The sequence below is a fragment of the Anopheles coluzzii genome, chromosome 3, assembly GCF_943734685.1.
Source record: "Anopheles coluzzii chromosome 3, AcolN3, whole genome shotgun sequence".
In the NCBI taxonomy this organism is placed as follows: Eukaryota; Metazoa; Arthropoda; class Insecta; order Diptera; family Culicidae; genus Anopheles; species Anopheles coluzzii.
In genome coordinates this window covers 7,969,911-7,983,734 of record NC_064671.1, presented here as the reverse complement: position 1 = coordinate 7,983,734, position 13,824 = coordinate 7,969,911, and the positions used below count along the sequence as shown (strand labels likewise).

The following is a 13,824-nucleotide window of genomic DNA, read 5'->3' as shown; positions in this document are numbered from 1 at the left end:
TTATTTTTAATTTCGCAACGCCTCTACTAGCCTACGGGCACGTTCCTCAACACAACAAACGCTACGCCCCTGGTCCAGGATGCGTAGGATGTAAACGAAACCTTCACTGTATCAGCCTCCCATCGTTAGTTGAATGCCACCTGGTGATGGGGCGTTTCCTGGGAAAATGGTGGTAAATTTTCCATCAGTGTTGAACCATCGCTCACCAAAACGCTTGCCATGAGGCAAGCTCTGCGGCAAATTGGAGGCGTTAATTGAGGGTTAATTTTTATCGAGCATCTGTAATCTGTTCGAAGAGTGTGAATTGATTGGCTATTGATGGATGGTTCCGGGAAATGGAAAGTGATAATGCCAGCACGCAGAAGCTCGGAAGAAGGTACAGCCTCATGCTTTGGTTAATCTTGATAGCGAAGCTTCCAAGTTGCTGCAATGCAGTAGCAGTTAGCTGCTTTACATTTTGTAATGAAAGGGTGGCTTTTTATAGAAGGACCACAACAGGAAGCTTTGGAAAACCTGGTCTTGACTCTGCTCTGCTGAGCTGAGCCGCAGCTCAGGTGCAAGTTATTCTGAACTTTCATCAATTTCCTGGAACGTTTTCAGAAAGCCTCATTCACCGGTTCAGGAAAATCAATTGATCCTACACAAAAGATGCTGACGCAAAGGCGTGTCACGTGCTGGTTATTACGCCAGTGGATCGCAGAAACGCCTTATTCTTTGAAGGATTATAGCTGTGGAATCGGTTATTTGGAATCATTTCATTTCATTACTGTGCTGTTGGGAGTTATGACAAACAGTGGGTACCAACAAGTAAATTAAAGACCTGATATACTCAACGAAGCACCGCATAGCTTGCACTTCATTAATAACATTATACAGGTGTAAAATCACATTAAAACCCCTACAGCATCGACACAGGCAGACACCACACGAATTAAAATATTAAACATTCCACGAAAACATCCATCAAGCATCATAAACGTCGACTCCCCGGCAACATACCTCGTACTTTAGCTCAGCTCAACACAGATTATGCTTTTATACACACACAAAGTCGGGGGAAACCTTTTACCTATTGACCCCCATGGCGGTGTGCCGCATCGGCGAACAAGCTGCCAGTTTTATTGACATTATCGACACGCTTTTATGCTCCTATCAAAACATCAAACAAAAACAATGATGCTTTCTGTGGTGTATGGCAATGCTAAATAATGGCGTGATGAATGGGTATGGTGTGGGCCACGTGTGTGCCGTTGTTTGAGAGGTGCATTTAATTGATTTTAAATGTGGCTGGTTGACTTTAGTACTTAACATGAAAGATCAATTAATGAGGTTGCATAATGAAGAGAGCTGATAATTATCCTACATTGTAGGAATACACAGACGGCTTTATATTGCAATTTTGCAAATTTTGTAATGAGTGCTTTCGATACGATATCGATGCAGGTTGTGCTGCAATATTTCAATTTCACTCAGTGCTTTCAAACCACTTCATCACGCGGTACACGATTGGAAATTGGAATTGAAATTCCACCTGCAGGTTAGAATGCATAATTCATGCAACATTGTTGGACGGGGACGCCCTGGGGGCGCCCTATTTTACAACGCACCAATCTAACTCCGTATCATTGACCTCAATCTTGACTTGACAATTATAACTGCTGGTCACGCATTTAACTAATCCAATGTATTTCTCATTATTTCAGGTGGTCTGTGAAAGTGTGGTCCTGCTGCTGAATTTTGATTACGCTTGCCCAGCCTGCCTGCAAGTAACGTGTCGTCTAGTCTCCTTCGGTGAAGCAAACGAAGGACCTGTGTTAGTAGGTCGTCGCCAATACCGGACATGAGTGCTAATCGACAGCCGCCATCGGCATCGATTCAGCAGTAGTTCCCATTTCCGGTATTTGTGTGTGTGTGCGTGTTTAGACATTGTTTTCCCAACCACAAGAGGTACAGAAAATCAACACATCCCTTCCCGGTGCGCAAGTGAGTTTGAATTCGTCTGTTGGGCAGAAGATGATGTCCCAGCATCTTAATTCGATGCTGGAGCACCTCAAGATGGGTTCATTGATGAGCAAGAATAGCTCGAGCGGTAAGCAGCCGCAACAGCAGCAGCAGCCGTCGCAGCAGCAGCAGCAGCAGCCGCAACAGGTTGTACCATCGTCGTCCGCCAACGGGACCATTCCCGCCGGTGCGAATGGCGCCCCCAATGGTAGCTGTGCGAACAACAACGTGCACTGCAACCATCACAGTAGCCCGGGGGCAACCCACCACAATAACAACAACAATACGAGCAGCGTCAACCACAACAACAACTGCCAGAACGGTGGTCCGCTCGTGGCGAGTGGTAAGGTGGCCGCTGGTGGTGGTGATACGCAGACCGTGCTGGTAACGGAGCGGCGCGAAGTGGCCGAAGGTCGCGAAAGCAGCAAGGGCAACCACGTTGGCGAGGAACGGCGCGGCTACGATATGTCACGGAAGCGGTGCAGCATATCGGTGCAGCAGCACGGTACGGACGGGACGGTGGTGCGGACCAACTATCGGGAGCTGTCGCCCGCTTCGCTGCGTATTCATCGCAAATCGTCGCACGACATCCGCAACACGCTGCTCGGACCGGACGGGGAGGTGCTGCATCTGCACGACCCGTCCGGTAAGGGTGGCGATGGGATCGCCAAGATGCCGGCCGTCGTCAAACCGATCAAGCTGAAGAGCCTTATCACCAAGGCGGAATCGTACGATACGATGCACGGCAAGGCGTCCGATGTAAGTAGCAAGTGTAGTGTGTAGGATGTTTGTTAAGATTTATTGAAGAGCGGGAAGCTTTAACTGTATTCTGGATTTTCCAAGAAATTACGAAATTTGTCTAGGGTTTCACATATCAAATATTCATACAAATCTAGATGATGGTTCTGTTACTAAAAAGCCATGCTTCAAAACATTGAATGCGACACTAAGTTGTTCTGCCATCAGCAAACGCCTGGAGCTATTTAACGCGTCTGCCACCATATCGTCAAAGGATTACGTCTTCCCTTTCATTACACACGGAAGTTACATCGGGAGATCAACCTTCCACCTCCCACTATGCATATTTATTCATTTAACGACTTTGCGTAAAAGCTTGCGCAAAGCAAGCAACAGTGTCGTGGCATTTTTGTGCTATTTTCCTGCTGCTTCCGCTGACAAACAGGCCACCTTTCCCAACTTCTACCCCTAGGCTCTAGGTTGCTGGCAAAACATATCCTGCCAGCTAGCAATGGTGTGTTTGTGTGTCTGTGCACACATGCAACAATTGTGGTATTGTTGATGAAAATTTATTATTTGCCCGATGAGCTTCCTCGGGTTCGCATCGGTCACTGAGTCATGACACGAATGGTGGATTTTTCACTATCGCCTGATCGTTAGCAGCTGTTCTGTGCACGATTCTGTTGACGTTCTTAACCCTTTACCGAGCTGAAAGGGGAAGTTCAGCCACACATAATCCCTCGCATCGTGCACTGCTTTCACCACGTCTAGCGAAATTCTCTCGCATCGATCGAAACCGGTACGATGCGATGACGTAGAGTTTCACTGCTTATCTTCATCTGCGGCACAAACACATCAAGCGTAAGCGCATGGTCTAGGAATGGGTGGACGGTACGGGAGGCAAAAGTGCTACCAAACAGCAGAAAAAGTCCTTCGCCATCCTTCCGGTAATGTAGCGATAATCGTTTCCGACACAAATATGCCCCGCGCGCACTACTGTCCGCATTAACGCTGCACGGATGGCGAGCTGCTTGGACGTGTTGGAAGTGGCGTTCGAAGAAGTGTTTTGCGAGGCTGCGTTGTGTATGTGTGTGTGGTTTGTTGTGTCGTTTCCCACGATGAAAGAGTTTAAAGTCCACACTGGGAGATCTGACCTCCGGCACAGTACCCTAATCACTGGCAGTTCGCTTTAAATCAACAACAAATGAGCTGCCGACGAGAGAGCGAGGACGTTTAATTTAAATATTTCAACTTCAACGATCATCCAACAGGTGGTTTTGAAGCCGTGCCGTAAAATCTCAACCTTTTTGCTAACTTTAATTCTGACATGCCGGGGCCGGGATTAGTGCAAAAGTTCCTCGAAAACTTTACTTTGAAGATGGTGAGCACCCGACCACTCCTGCCGTACTCAAAATTCATCATGTCTTTTTTGATGTTCTTCATTTAAGTTCTATTTCCTTAATGAGAAAAAGTACTCGGTGTAGAAGTAGTGCTCCGATGAGAGTGGAATTTGGGCGATGAAAAACAACGCCGATGACACACCGAGCTGCTGCCGAGGGTGTGCGCAAGATAACATGAGTTGCATTTTAACTTTCGTTGACATCGGTGGGCAAAAGTTTTTCCCGCGACTTCGGGAGCTTCCGTCGAATGCTCCTTTTGCCGTTCGCCATGAGTGGAGAAATATGTTTTTTATGAGTGTGGGAAACTTGCTTTCCACATCCTTTCCGAGAGGCCATCGTTTCGACGACCACAACGAAGCCTCTCTACTGACGACGATGATGGCGGTGGTATTCAGCGTTTTTTTTTAATACATTGTAAGGTGTTTTTCTTGCTTTTTTAATTACTTTTTATGATCGTGTAGGTCAGTCGTGTTCCATTCCGGAGCTACTTGTGGAGAAACCCCCGATGGAACTGAATGCACTCAGCGGGATTCGTTTGTTTGTGTCCTCGTTGACACCTCTTTTCTGTGCGATGAGCGATTGGAAAAGGGAGAAAGTAAACGGTAAACGACAATGTGGGTCTTGGAATGGGAAAAGCGGGATAAAAATGAACTGTCTTCATTAATAAATTGCTTGTAGCAAAGGTTCTTGTGGATTTAATGGTTTAAGGTGGAGTGAATATAAAAAAACATTGGGAATTTCTGGACTTGCATTCCTTGCTGCTGTTAATAAAATAGGAAAATGAGCATTCACTGCTCGGACTGTTTCAGTAAGCAGCTTGTAAATACTTTCCTTCTCAATTCTCCGCGCTAACGATGTTACTAACAGCACCGTAACGCACCACAATGTCCTGATGCACTCCTTATTGTTTGCGCGTTTAGCCGGTGTGGCAACATTATTTCCCATTTTTCCTCTACATTACCTACCCACCTACATTGTGCCAGCATGTAGAACGGTAAATAATAACCCCCTTAAAGAGTAGCGACAGTTATGCACTCTCATCGTCAACCGACTCAACCGCGGCCGAAGGTGAAGATGTCTATAAAAATGATGCTACGGCTCGCGGTTGGGCCAGTCACCAGTCAGGCAGCTCGATTTATATCGTCCACACGGTGTGCTCCTTTTCTTCGCCGCAGTACTATTTAAAGCTGTCGGGGTTGGTTTATTGCTACACCGGGTGGGTGGAACCATCAGTGCTGAAGTCTTTGTCCCCTTGAGCCGCGCGCCACCGAGTGGTGTGTCCCGGTGCAAAGGACCACAAATGAATGGTAAGTGACTGTACTTGTCGCCATTCACAAGAGAGCGTCGGAGCGAGCGTACGCGGGGAGGAAGGAAGTCTCCCGGCCGCACCTGATGTTAAGAATCGCCCTGCGAATCGCACCTGGGAAGGAGACACCTAAGCACACCTTTTGTGACACACGTCGTCGTACCGGGCAGCAAAAAAGCAGTTCCGTCAAGCTTGGGGGGGAAAAAGGGCAACTGACACGGGCCTAGCTGACGCTGTTCGTTTTACCGGCGGCGTAAACTTGCCCTGCCGCTTTGAACGATGTTTGCCGTGGGTTGATATGGTTGGCCGTTCCCTTAACCGGCTCCTCCGTGTCATAAACGGGCGTAATCAGTTTCTTTTTTCAAGCGTTTCGATGATACGGAGACACGGACGTGTACCTGGTGGATGGTGGAACAAAAGCGCAGAGGATGGGCCTTGTCTGGCGTCACTTACACGATCCTGCTCCTGTGATGTAATGTGAGATGAATGCTAATTTCATGCTGGAATGGAAAATTTACAAACATTGTGAAGGCTATGTTTTGGCATTGTAGAAGTATTTGAGGGTTGAAAATCAGGTTTAATAGCTTGTCTGCAAGGCAATTCAGTCTAAATCACGTGCTTATACAGGCAATCCTTATAATGTACGCGAACGTCAAGGTTGAGTGAATAACTAAACAAGCTAAATATAGAATTTCATAATGCTCCTATCGTCAGTTTAAAGACATCCATAAAGACCACTGCTTCTTCAGAACACTAGGAGATCTCTTGTTCAAAATTTAAGAGCCAACCTTCAGCCCGGTTGTATCTATATTCCATATAAATTCCTGGAAGGTATGGTCTAGCTAACCCCTCGATCGGATTTAATTAAAGCCGACATTGGTCGAAAGAGTTGGGTGCGCGCTCCTTGTAACCTCCACAGCACGATAGTATTGATTTAAGGATATTGTCAATTTATAAGAACCTGTGAGCTTCTTCACTCAAACGTATCCTAACCTCCTCTCCGAAATAAGGGCTCTTATTGCTATCCACTTTTCCACGGAAGCATTTTTCATCTTCCGATATGGCAATACACTCGCCTAAACATGTCATCCGTAGTATCCTTTTGAAGTTGAAAGTTTGTGCTTAAAATAATGGCAGGCATCTTCAAGGGATATTATCTCCAAAGAGCTCTCTACATGGACAGAGAGAGAGAGAGAGAGACTGAGAGTGGAAGTTTTAGAAAACTCTACTTCATCAATCTAACGGCTAAGACTGTACGCCGTACACCATTCGCTATCGGCATATGGGAATGTGGTATAGTTAATGGCATCGACTAAGTTTATCTGTCCATCCAGAAATCGATGGCAATCGATAGTACCCCGATGCGTTGGAGCCGCAAGGAACAGAGACCCCCAAAGGATCGTTATAGTTTAGTAAGTGATTTTATTACTTCCTTTCCCTATCGCCGGCAACACACATCTTGCAGATAAAGTTGCCCATCGCAGTTGCTTTGCCGATAATAAATGAAGCAATCGATCGAATAAAGGCTCTGCCATGATGCTTTCTATTCTGGTTTGGCATCGATTTATGTGAGTAACTTTATTACCAATTATGGCTTTCCTTCCTCTCCCCCTTTCCTATATCGGTTCAATACTTCATTCATAATCGCTCAGAAGATCTGTCCGATATAGTTTCCAAAGTCCATCGCATCGCACGGTGTCTCGAAATGTCTGTCTGCCTGTTCGATGCAGAAAAGGGAAAACTTAATGCCACAATCGATTGACGTCGGCTTTCGAGGCATGCAAAATCTCTTCCAGTTGGGCGATGGAAGAGTTGCTCTGACCTACTGCCCGGTTACGCCAATCAATCAGATTAATGATTACCAATTGGATGAGTGGGACGAGCCACCAAACGATCGAGCGAGCGATGTGGAAATGATATTTTCCGAACGATTATATCGATTCCCACAAGAAGAAGTATGCCAACGAGTAGGGAAAATATGTGTTCTGGCTCGCTTACGGTGAAAGCAATTACTGCACGAATGCTGCCTGTATTATAGCTGCCTGAGCATGGTTTAAAATTAAATTAAATGCACGCCCAAGGAAGGAAGCAAAGGGTTCAGTTGTCCAGCTATTCGAGATTCATTTTGCTGGAGAACAATGCAACGAGAAATTCTTCCCCTTCTGGAGATGCTTCATTTACAATTTCTCTACAGTCTTTATTGTGTCTGATGATGAAGTCATCCCAGGTGCTTTAGGCATTGGAGCCTCCGTATTAAAAGGCTCATCCCAGCACCCAGCTCCACACTAGCCATGGCAGGGGTAGGGATCACACTTATTATTGCAATCCGGTCACGGATGCTGGTTTCAGTTGCCAACGTCTTTATCAGAAACGGTGTCAGAGACCGGTACTCACCTATCCCCTCCAGGGACGTCTTAATCTGCTATTGGAGCGCTCCTTTTTCCTTTCTTTTGTCTATGCTTGCTTGCTACCCTCCGCAGTGTTCTGTTTGCTTTCCTGCCATGCATTGGAATGCTTACGTTAAGCTTTACTCCATTGAAGGATTATAGCGTAGTAGGAGTCCATGAAGCCCCGGGTCGAAAAGTCCAGGAGGATGCTAAAGATCTGTGAAGAAAGATTGCTGCTTTGAAGCAACCGTTCGTAAAGTAGCGCAAACGGATGACGGATGACTGTAGCACTTCTGCTTCTATTAGTTTGTTTACGTGTCAAATCAGGTTGGACACGTTAGATTAGACCATTTTTCACACCGTACTACTTCTTAGCCGTGGTTCACTCGTGATCTTTGTGTGCGTGCGGGTGTAACGATGACCCTGCTGGATAGCAGAGCAAGTGTTGGAAATCTTCCTTCAGGGACCGGAAGGTCAATGAAAGTATACTTAGCAGTAGCTCCTGGCAAAACCGGGAAGTGTTGATGGAATCAGTAAAATGGCTCCATTTTTCCACGCTCAGAAGTTCCTCGTTCACAAGATGCTGGACCCCAGTGGAGCAGCGTGTTGTAAGAGAAGAAATTTACTTTTATCTACCCGTTGATGCCATTTGCTTCCGCTATCGATAATCTACCATTCCGTGTTGGCGCAGATACGTACCGAGGACGTACGCTCGCTGAAACTCAAAAGCAAACGACGAAAACAGGAACATGGTTGAAGCGGTTGGGAAACGGGGAAAGAAAATTTATTATTATTGTCACTTCGCTTTACGTTTCGTTGTCGCTCTGCACAGACTTTACACAAGAGAAAACTCAACTCTTTCAACTCGTCGAAAGGAAGAGCTTGTGCGAATTGTCTTTTGCTTGTGCGCGTCAGCTTTGAATGGTGCGGAAAGCGTGATACCGCTTCTTGTTTTACATTTCTTTATTGAAGCGTGCAAAATTGCCTGTGCAGTGGGCCGCTAGCAAGAATAAGTTCTGGCGTTGATCTGTTTAAAAGAAGCTCTCGCTATCGCGCGGGAGCTGATGCTTGGTTTTTGATCTTCGCGCAGCGCCTTGGCGAAGACAAATTTTCTTTCAGCTCTAAGCGATTATCGTGATTTCATGCGATACGAAATCAAAGAGGAGAGAGTAAAATTGCTTGGGAACATTGTAGAATGGGTCGAATGGGTCGGCTGGAATACCTTTAAACGAGCGTGCCTGAATGCTTGTCACTGGCTGGCTGACTGACGGGTAATAAATTGGATCAAATCAGTTACCTCTTGTTGGTGTCCAATTTGTACGCAGTTTATCTTGGGTTAATTTTAGAATGCCGGTAGAAAACGAAAGGAGATGGATGGATTTGTATTTATCGAATGGTAGCAATAGCTGTTTAAAAGACAAACCGCCTAAAGGTATGCAATGTTCAGTACAACACTATACTTTTGGAAGTGTTCCAGTTCCCTATTTATAAATAGGGGCTAAACTTTAAGCGAATAAGTTTTAAACATCTTCTCCTAAAAATACTTTACCTATTTACGATGTATTTTCCTGTGCGCTTCCCACATAGTAGATATATTGTCAAAAAACAATTTGTTTTCCTGTCGGCTGTTGGATTAAACACCCGACGAGTATCATTCTATCGTTTCCTTATTATTTTTACATTACAAGATAACAAAACAGGCAGAAACAAAAGTAGCAACAGCAAGAACCTTTTGTATGTGCCAGCTCAACTTCCTCTTTGGCAAAGGCTTTACACTTCTTTTTGAAAAATTGAAAACAATCCTTCTACCTTACCACAGAAATTGTCCCTTTTCTGCTTTTCTAGCTTATTACTTGATCGTGACGGTGGTTTTCATCCTTTGCCTTTCCTTCTCTTTTTGGAAAAGAACGGAAACGGAATAGCAACGAGGGATAAGAAAACACCCACACTTCACCCCGAACAGCTTGCTTTATTCAATCGTGTGGCTCGGAAGGCGCCTTCCGCAAAAGCTCCCGCAAGATTTAAGGCATAAACCTTGTGAATGTAAGCTACGCTGGTTGTGAGAAGGTTTTTAGCCTTTTTACCCGTCGTTTGAGAGAAAAAAAAGTGACAGAACGGAACAAGCATTTCTCGTACGTAAAGTGGATGAAAAGTGACTGGAATTTAATGAGATTGTACTTAGGCAATTACCATACGCACTTTGCCGTCTGGCAGGCGATCCACCTTCCCTTACTGGTAGATGCTTAAGGAGATTTGTAATCATTTCGTGCACTTCCAAGCGCACACACACACATATACATACACCGCCCAGCCCACGCAGGGATTTGTTTGACTTTGTGGAAAAGCGTACCGTGTTGCTGTGAAAGGAAGAGCCGTGTTTTTCTCCCCACATCCACCGTGGTACTGCTCGGTGTAATTCAATTATTTTCCCATGCCACGGTTACTCAATTTGTGTGGTGGAAACGCTTATGTTAATCGGAGAATTTACATGTGCCGCTCGATGGAATGCCGAATGAGCCGCGCATACAAGCCGGCAGAGATCGTGGCAAAGGCACTTGACGGTGATTCGGTCTTCATTGCCACTTTTCCATGTATTTGAACGCGCGATTGAAAAGCTTTGATGCTGAACGAGCACAACGAGTCAAAAGCGTCTCAATTGTGCTGCTCGGAGAAAGAAAAGGCCGCTACGGGTCTTTTAAAGCGTGCTGTTGTTTTAATGATCACTTTGAAATCGTTCAATAAATTTAAAATGCATTCAATAAAACATTACAGATTTGTGACTGCTTGCTGTTGGTGTGAATAAACATCATAGGATCTGTGGGTTCCTTTCAAAGGAACACGTGTTTGAACAAAAAGAAGAAGGATGTACTATTTACAATGCTTTAAGGAATGGAATAAGTTTCTTAAGCTAATGTCATTTGGAAAGCTCACTATCAGTATGACTTGCACAATGACTTCAAATGAACATGAGCGTATGTGGAAAGGCGTCGGGTCCGCTAGACGCCCATATTCTAACCCCATAGAATGATAAGACAAACCCAAACAAAAGCAAACGATCGCTCCCTAGTCCCCTTTTGTCAAGTGATTTTCAAGTGTGTGTTTTCTCTAGCATTATCCCTAAATGTTATACACCCCATGCTGAACCCGCTTCCGAAATTGGTTCCTTTTCTTGGACCAGAATTTCAATCGCAAACTTTACGCCATCTAATCCGCACGGTGGTACGAAAAACTTTGCTCACACGTGTTCTGATGATGCTCACACAAAGCAGTGGCAGCTGATACTACTGCTGTTGCTGCTGCTGCTTCTGCTTGTTGTACCATTGCAGCCCTGAGCATGACTTGAGTCTTAAGTAGCTATCTCTTGTCCACTTTAAGTTTACCGAGCCACTAAACGCTGCCTTTAAGGGTGGGTTGGTGGTTTGGATGGGGTTTGAAGGCAACCGATGCAGCGAACGAAGGTGAAGAGCATTTGCGTTGCATATGAGGTGATCAAATATTCATCATGAGCTGGTCTCATTATTTCGTTCCCGTGAGGGTTACTATCTCAGGGTGAACGTTTACTAACGACACAAACACACCAAACAAAAACCTACAGCCGAAAGGCGCTGTGCGCTTGTCAATGGTTTAATATTTAAAGGCAAGTGCTTGATGTGGTTGTTTGGGGTTACAAAACTGTTTGTTTTATAAGAATTCATAACGTTAGATTCTAGATAATGTTAAAACATCTTAAAACAAGAAATAGAAGATTGCAACTTAAAGGTAGATTAAACTTTTTTTACACAAATGCGCCACGCAGCACCCAGAAATTGTTTCACAATTCAATTCCCTATTCTTGCTAAATGTTTCCTACTTCTTTCCGTGTTGTTTTTTCATCCTTTCCATCGTTTAACTTCCTAGAAAGAGGATTTTTATTGTTGGCATTGAATCCTGTGCGGTTGCGGTTTACGAATTTGCATGTAACCCACGACCTTTCTCACTTTAAGCGCCGCTGTAGCATATCCTGCCTCAACAAAAGGCAAGTGAAGCTCGCCAAGCGGTAATGCTGCTAGCGAGAAATTAGATTGCTTCGGTTAGACAAAACCAAAAGGCAAACGCGTCCGTGGTGTCTCTTCTAAAAAATAAATAAATAAAAGGCAAACACGTGGCAAGACAATCGTGCTTTCAATCGATTTTACTTCAAATGGTGTAGCAAAACGCAAAAATTAAACGCAGCAAAGGGAAGTCATTTTCTGTGGGAGTTGTATCGGGTGCAACGGAAGAAAGCCTGCTCAAATTTCACTTTTTGAAGCATGTTTCGCAACGTAAATGACTCCTAAATCATTTTCCGGGGGCAGTAGCAAAACGATGGTTTTTCATTACCTTCGATTGTGGCTTTCGGTGGAGCATTAGGGGGAGAAAGTGCAAGAAATTGCTCCCTAATTCAGTGAAATGAAAATTTCATTTCATCCACAGTTGCGGGAAAAGGGGAAGCAGATGCTCGAGGAGGAACTGTCTATTATTTTATCTTTATTCGCAAATCGAAACCAAACGTCTAGTCGAACGGAAGGACACGGCCTAGCGCCGGTCTCTGCCGTTGGTGCCGGTAGACAGTCAATTTAAAGCAAGAAAACTGCAAAAACCATGAAAGATGATGTTTGACTTTTTGCTACAGAATGATATGGGGGAGAGAAAACACAAAGAGAGAGAGAGAGAGAGAGATTCCAATGCCTGTGATAGAACTTCCCGCAGAGGATGGTTTTAATTCTGTTAAAGATGGTTTAATATCATTGAAATTCTTCGAACCATCGTCCAACATCCTCCTCTGCGATGGGGAGAAGAATGTTTGCCCTTACCGTACCGGTTGTGGTAAAAGTTAAGGTAAAAAGTATCACGGTAATTGCTACATCGTGGCCGAAGTCGAGGTCCTTTGTTTCGATGGGAATTTTTGCGCTTTAGCGCTATGCCTATCGATTCTTGGGCGCAATTAGTATTCTGCTGTGCTATTTCCAGAAGGATTATATGAAATGTGGTTGTGGAATTTTGTTGCGACAAGCCTTGTTAACTTATGTTCGATACTTTTGGGGCTAAGGGTATTTGGAAGCATTGTAATGAATATTCAAGGGAATTTCTTTCGAAGAAGGTTGGCAGAGTATGAAATGGTTTACCATGCATTAGAAGTTATTCGTATGCTTTGTTGTGATGTATTCAGCAGTATTATTAAAGCAGTAAAGCTTAATATAAGCAGCATAGACATATGTTTTACTTCATCGAATGCTATGCAACTGATATTTTAATTAATTTCTCAAACGAAACGTTCTTAAAAGTTATCGCCAGCCTTCCTGTTCTCAATCCTTTCCTGACTGTTGAGGCGCGTCCGCTTTACTTCAACTGTCATTGGAGTTGCTTTCAAATGCTAATCAACTTTACACTTCGCACCGGAGGAAATATTATTCATATCGCTCCTCCAGTCAACAGTGCTGAAGTGGTTTCACTGCCGAGTATTTTATTCATGAAACGACCCGGTATAGTGAAGCGCAAAAGTGCTGGAACCTGATCTTTAGCAACAGGTCAAGTTTGAACTTTTCCAAGACGGCAGAAAGGGTAAAGTGAGTGTGGCGAGTGTTCGGGTGGGGGAAAGGAATTAAAATGCAACCTATAAAACAGAATCAACAATATTGTGCTGTGATGACAGGAAGATTCCTCTTAAGCGATGAGTTGTCGCCCGTTCCGGTTGCTCGAAGTTGGTCCAGGTTCTAGCTGAACAATTTATTCAACTTAAGCGTGATCGTGAAGCGATGGAAATGGAACGAATGAAACGCTTTTTCCGTCTTGCTCGGGAAAGTCGAGAATTTCTTACGCTCCCGGAGTGTTTTTGCTCATATTTCTTAGTAGCTTGTGTGCTTTGCTTGCTTAAAAAGGTTAAAAAGGATCTGAGCTAGGCACAAACTAAAAGCAAGTTGCCAAAACTTCCCAGACTAACTCAAAAGTATGTGAAATGTTTACGCAAAAGACC

The 13,824-nt window shown here is 44.5% G+C and overlaps 2 protein-coding genes across 5 annotated transcripts in view; both read left to right on the top strand.

Annotated features, from left to right (window-relative positions):
* Positions 1-13,824, top strand: part of LOC120957279 (uncharacterized) — a 93,144-nt gene that overhangs the window by 3,151 nt on the left and 76,169 nt on the right. The gene's annotated exons all lie outside the window — the stretch shown is intronic.
* Positions 1-13,824, top strand: part of LOC120957719 (nitric oxide synthase) — an 85,217-nt gene that overhangs the window by 30,927 nt on the left and 40,466 nt on the right. For all 4 annotated transcript variants that reach the window (XM_040380062.2, XM_040380061.2, XM_049608526.1 and 1 more), the window contains exon 3: positions 1,704-2,760. In XM_040380062.2, coding sequence (XP_040235996.2) covers positions 2,014-2,760 — 747 coding nt within the window. In that variant the 5' untranslated portion in view covers positions 1,704-2,013. The remainder of the gene's footprint in view (positions 1-1,703; positions 2,761-13,824) is intronic.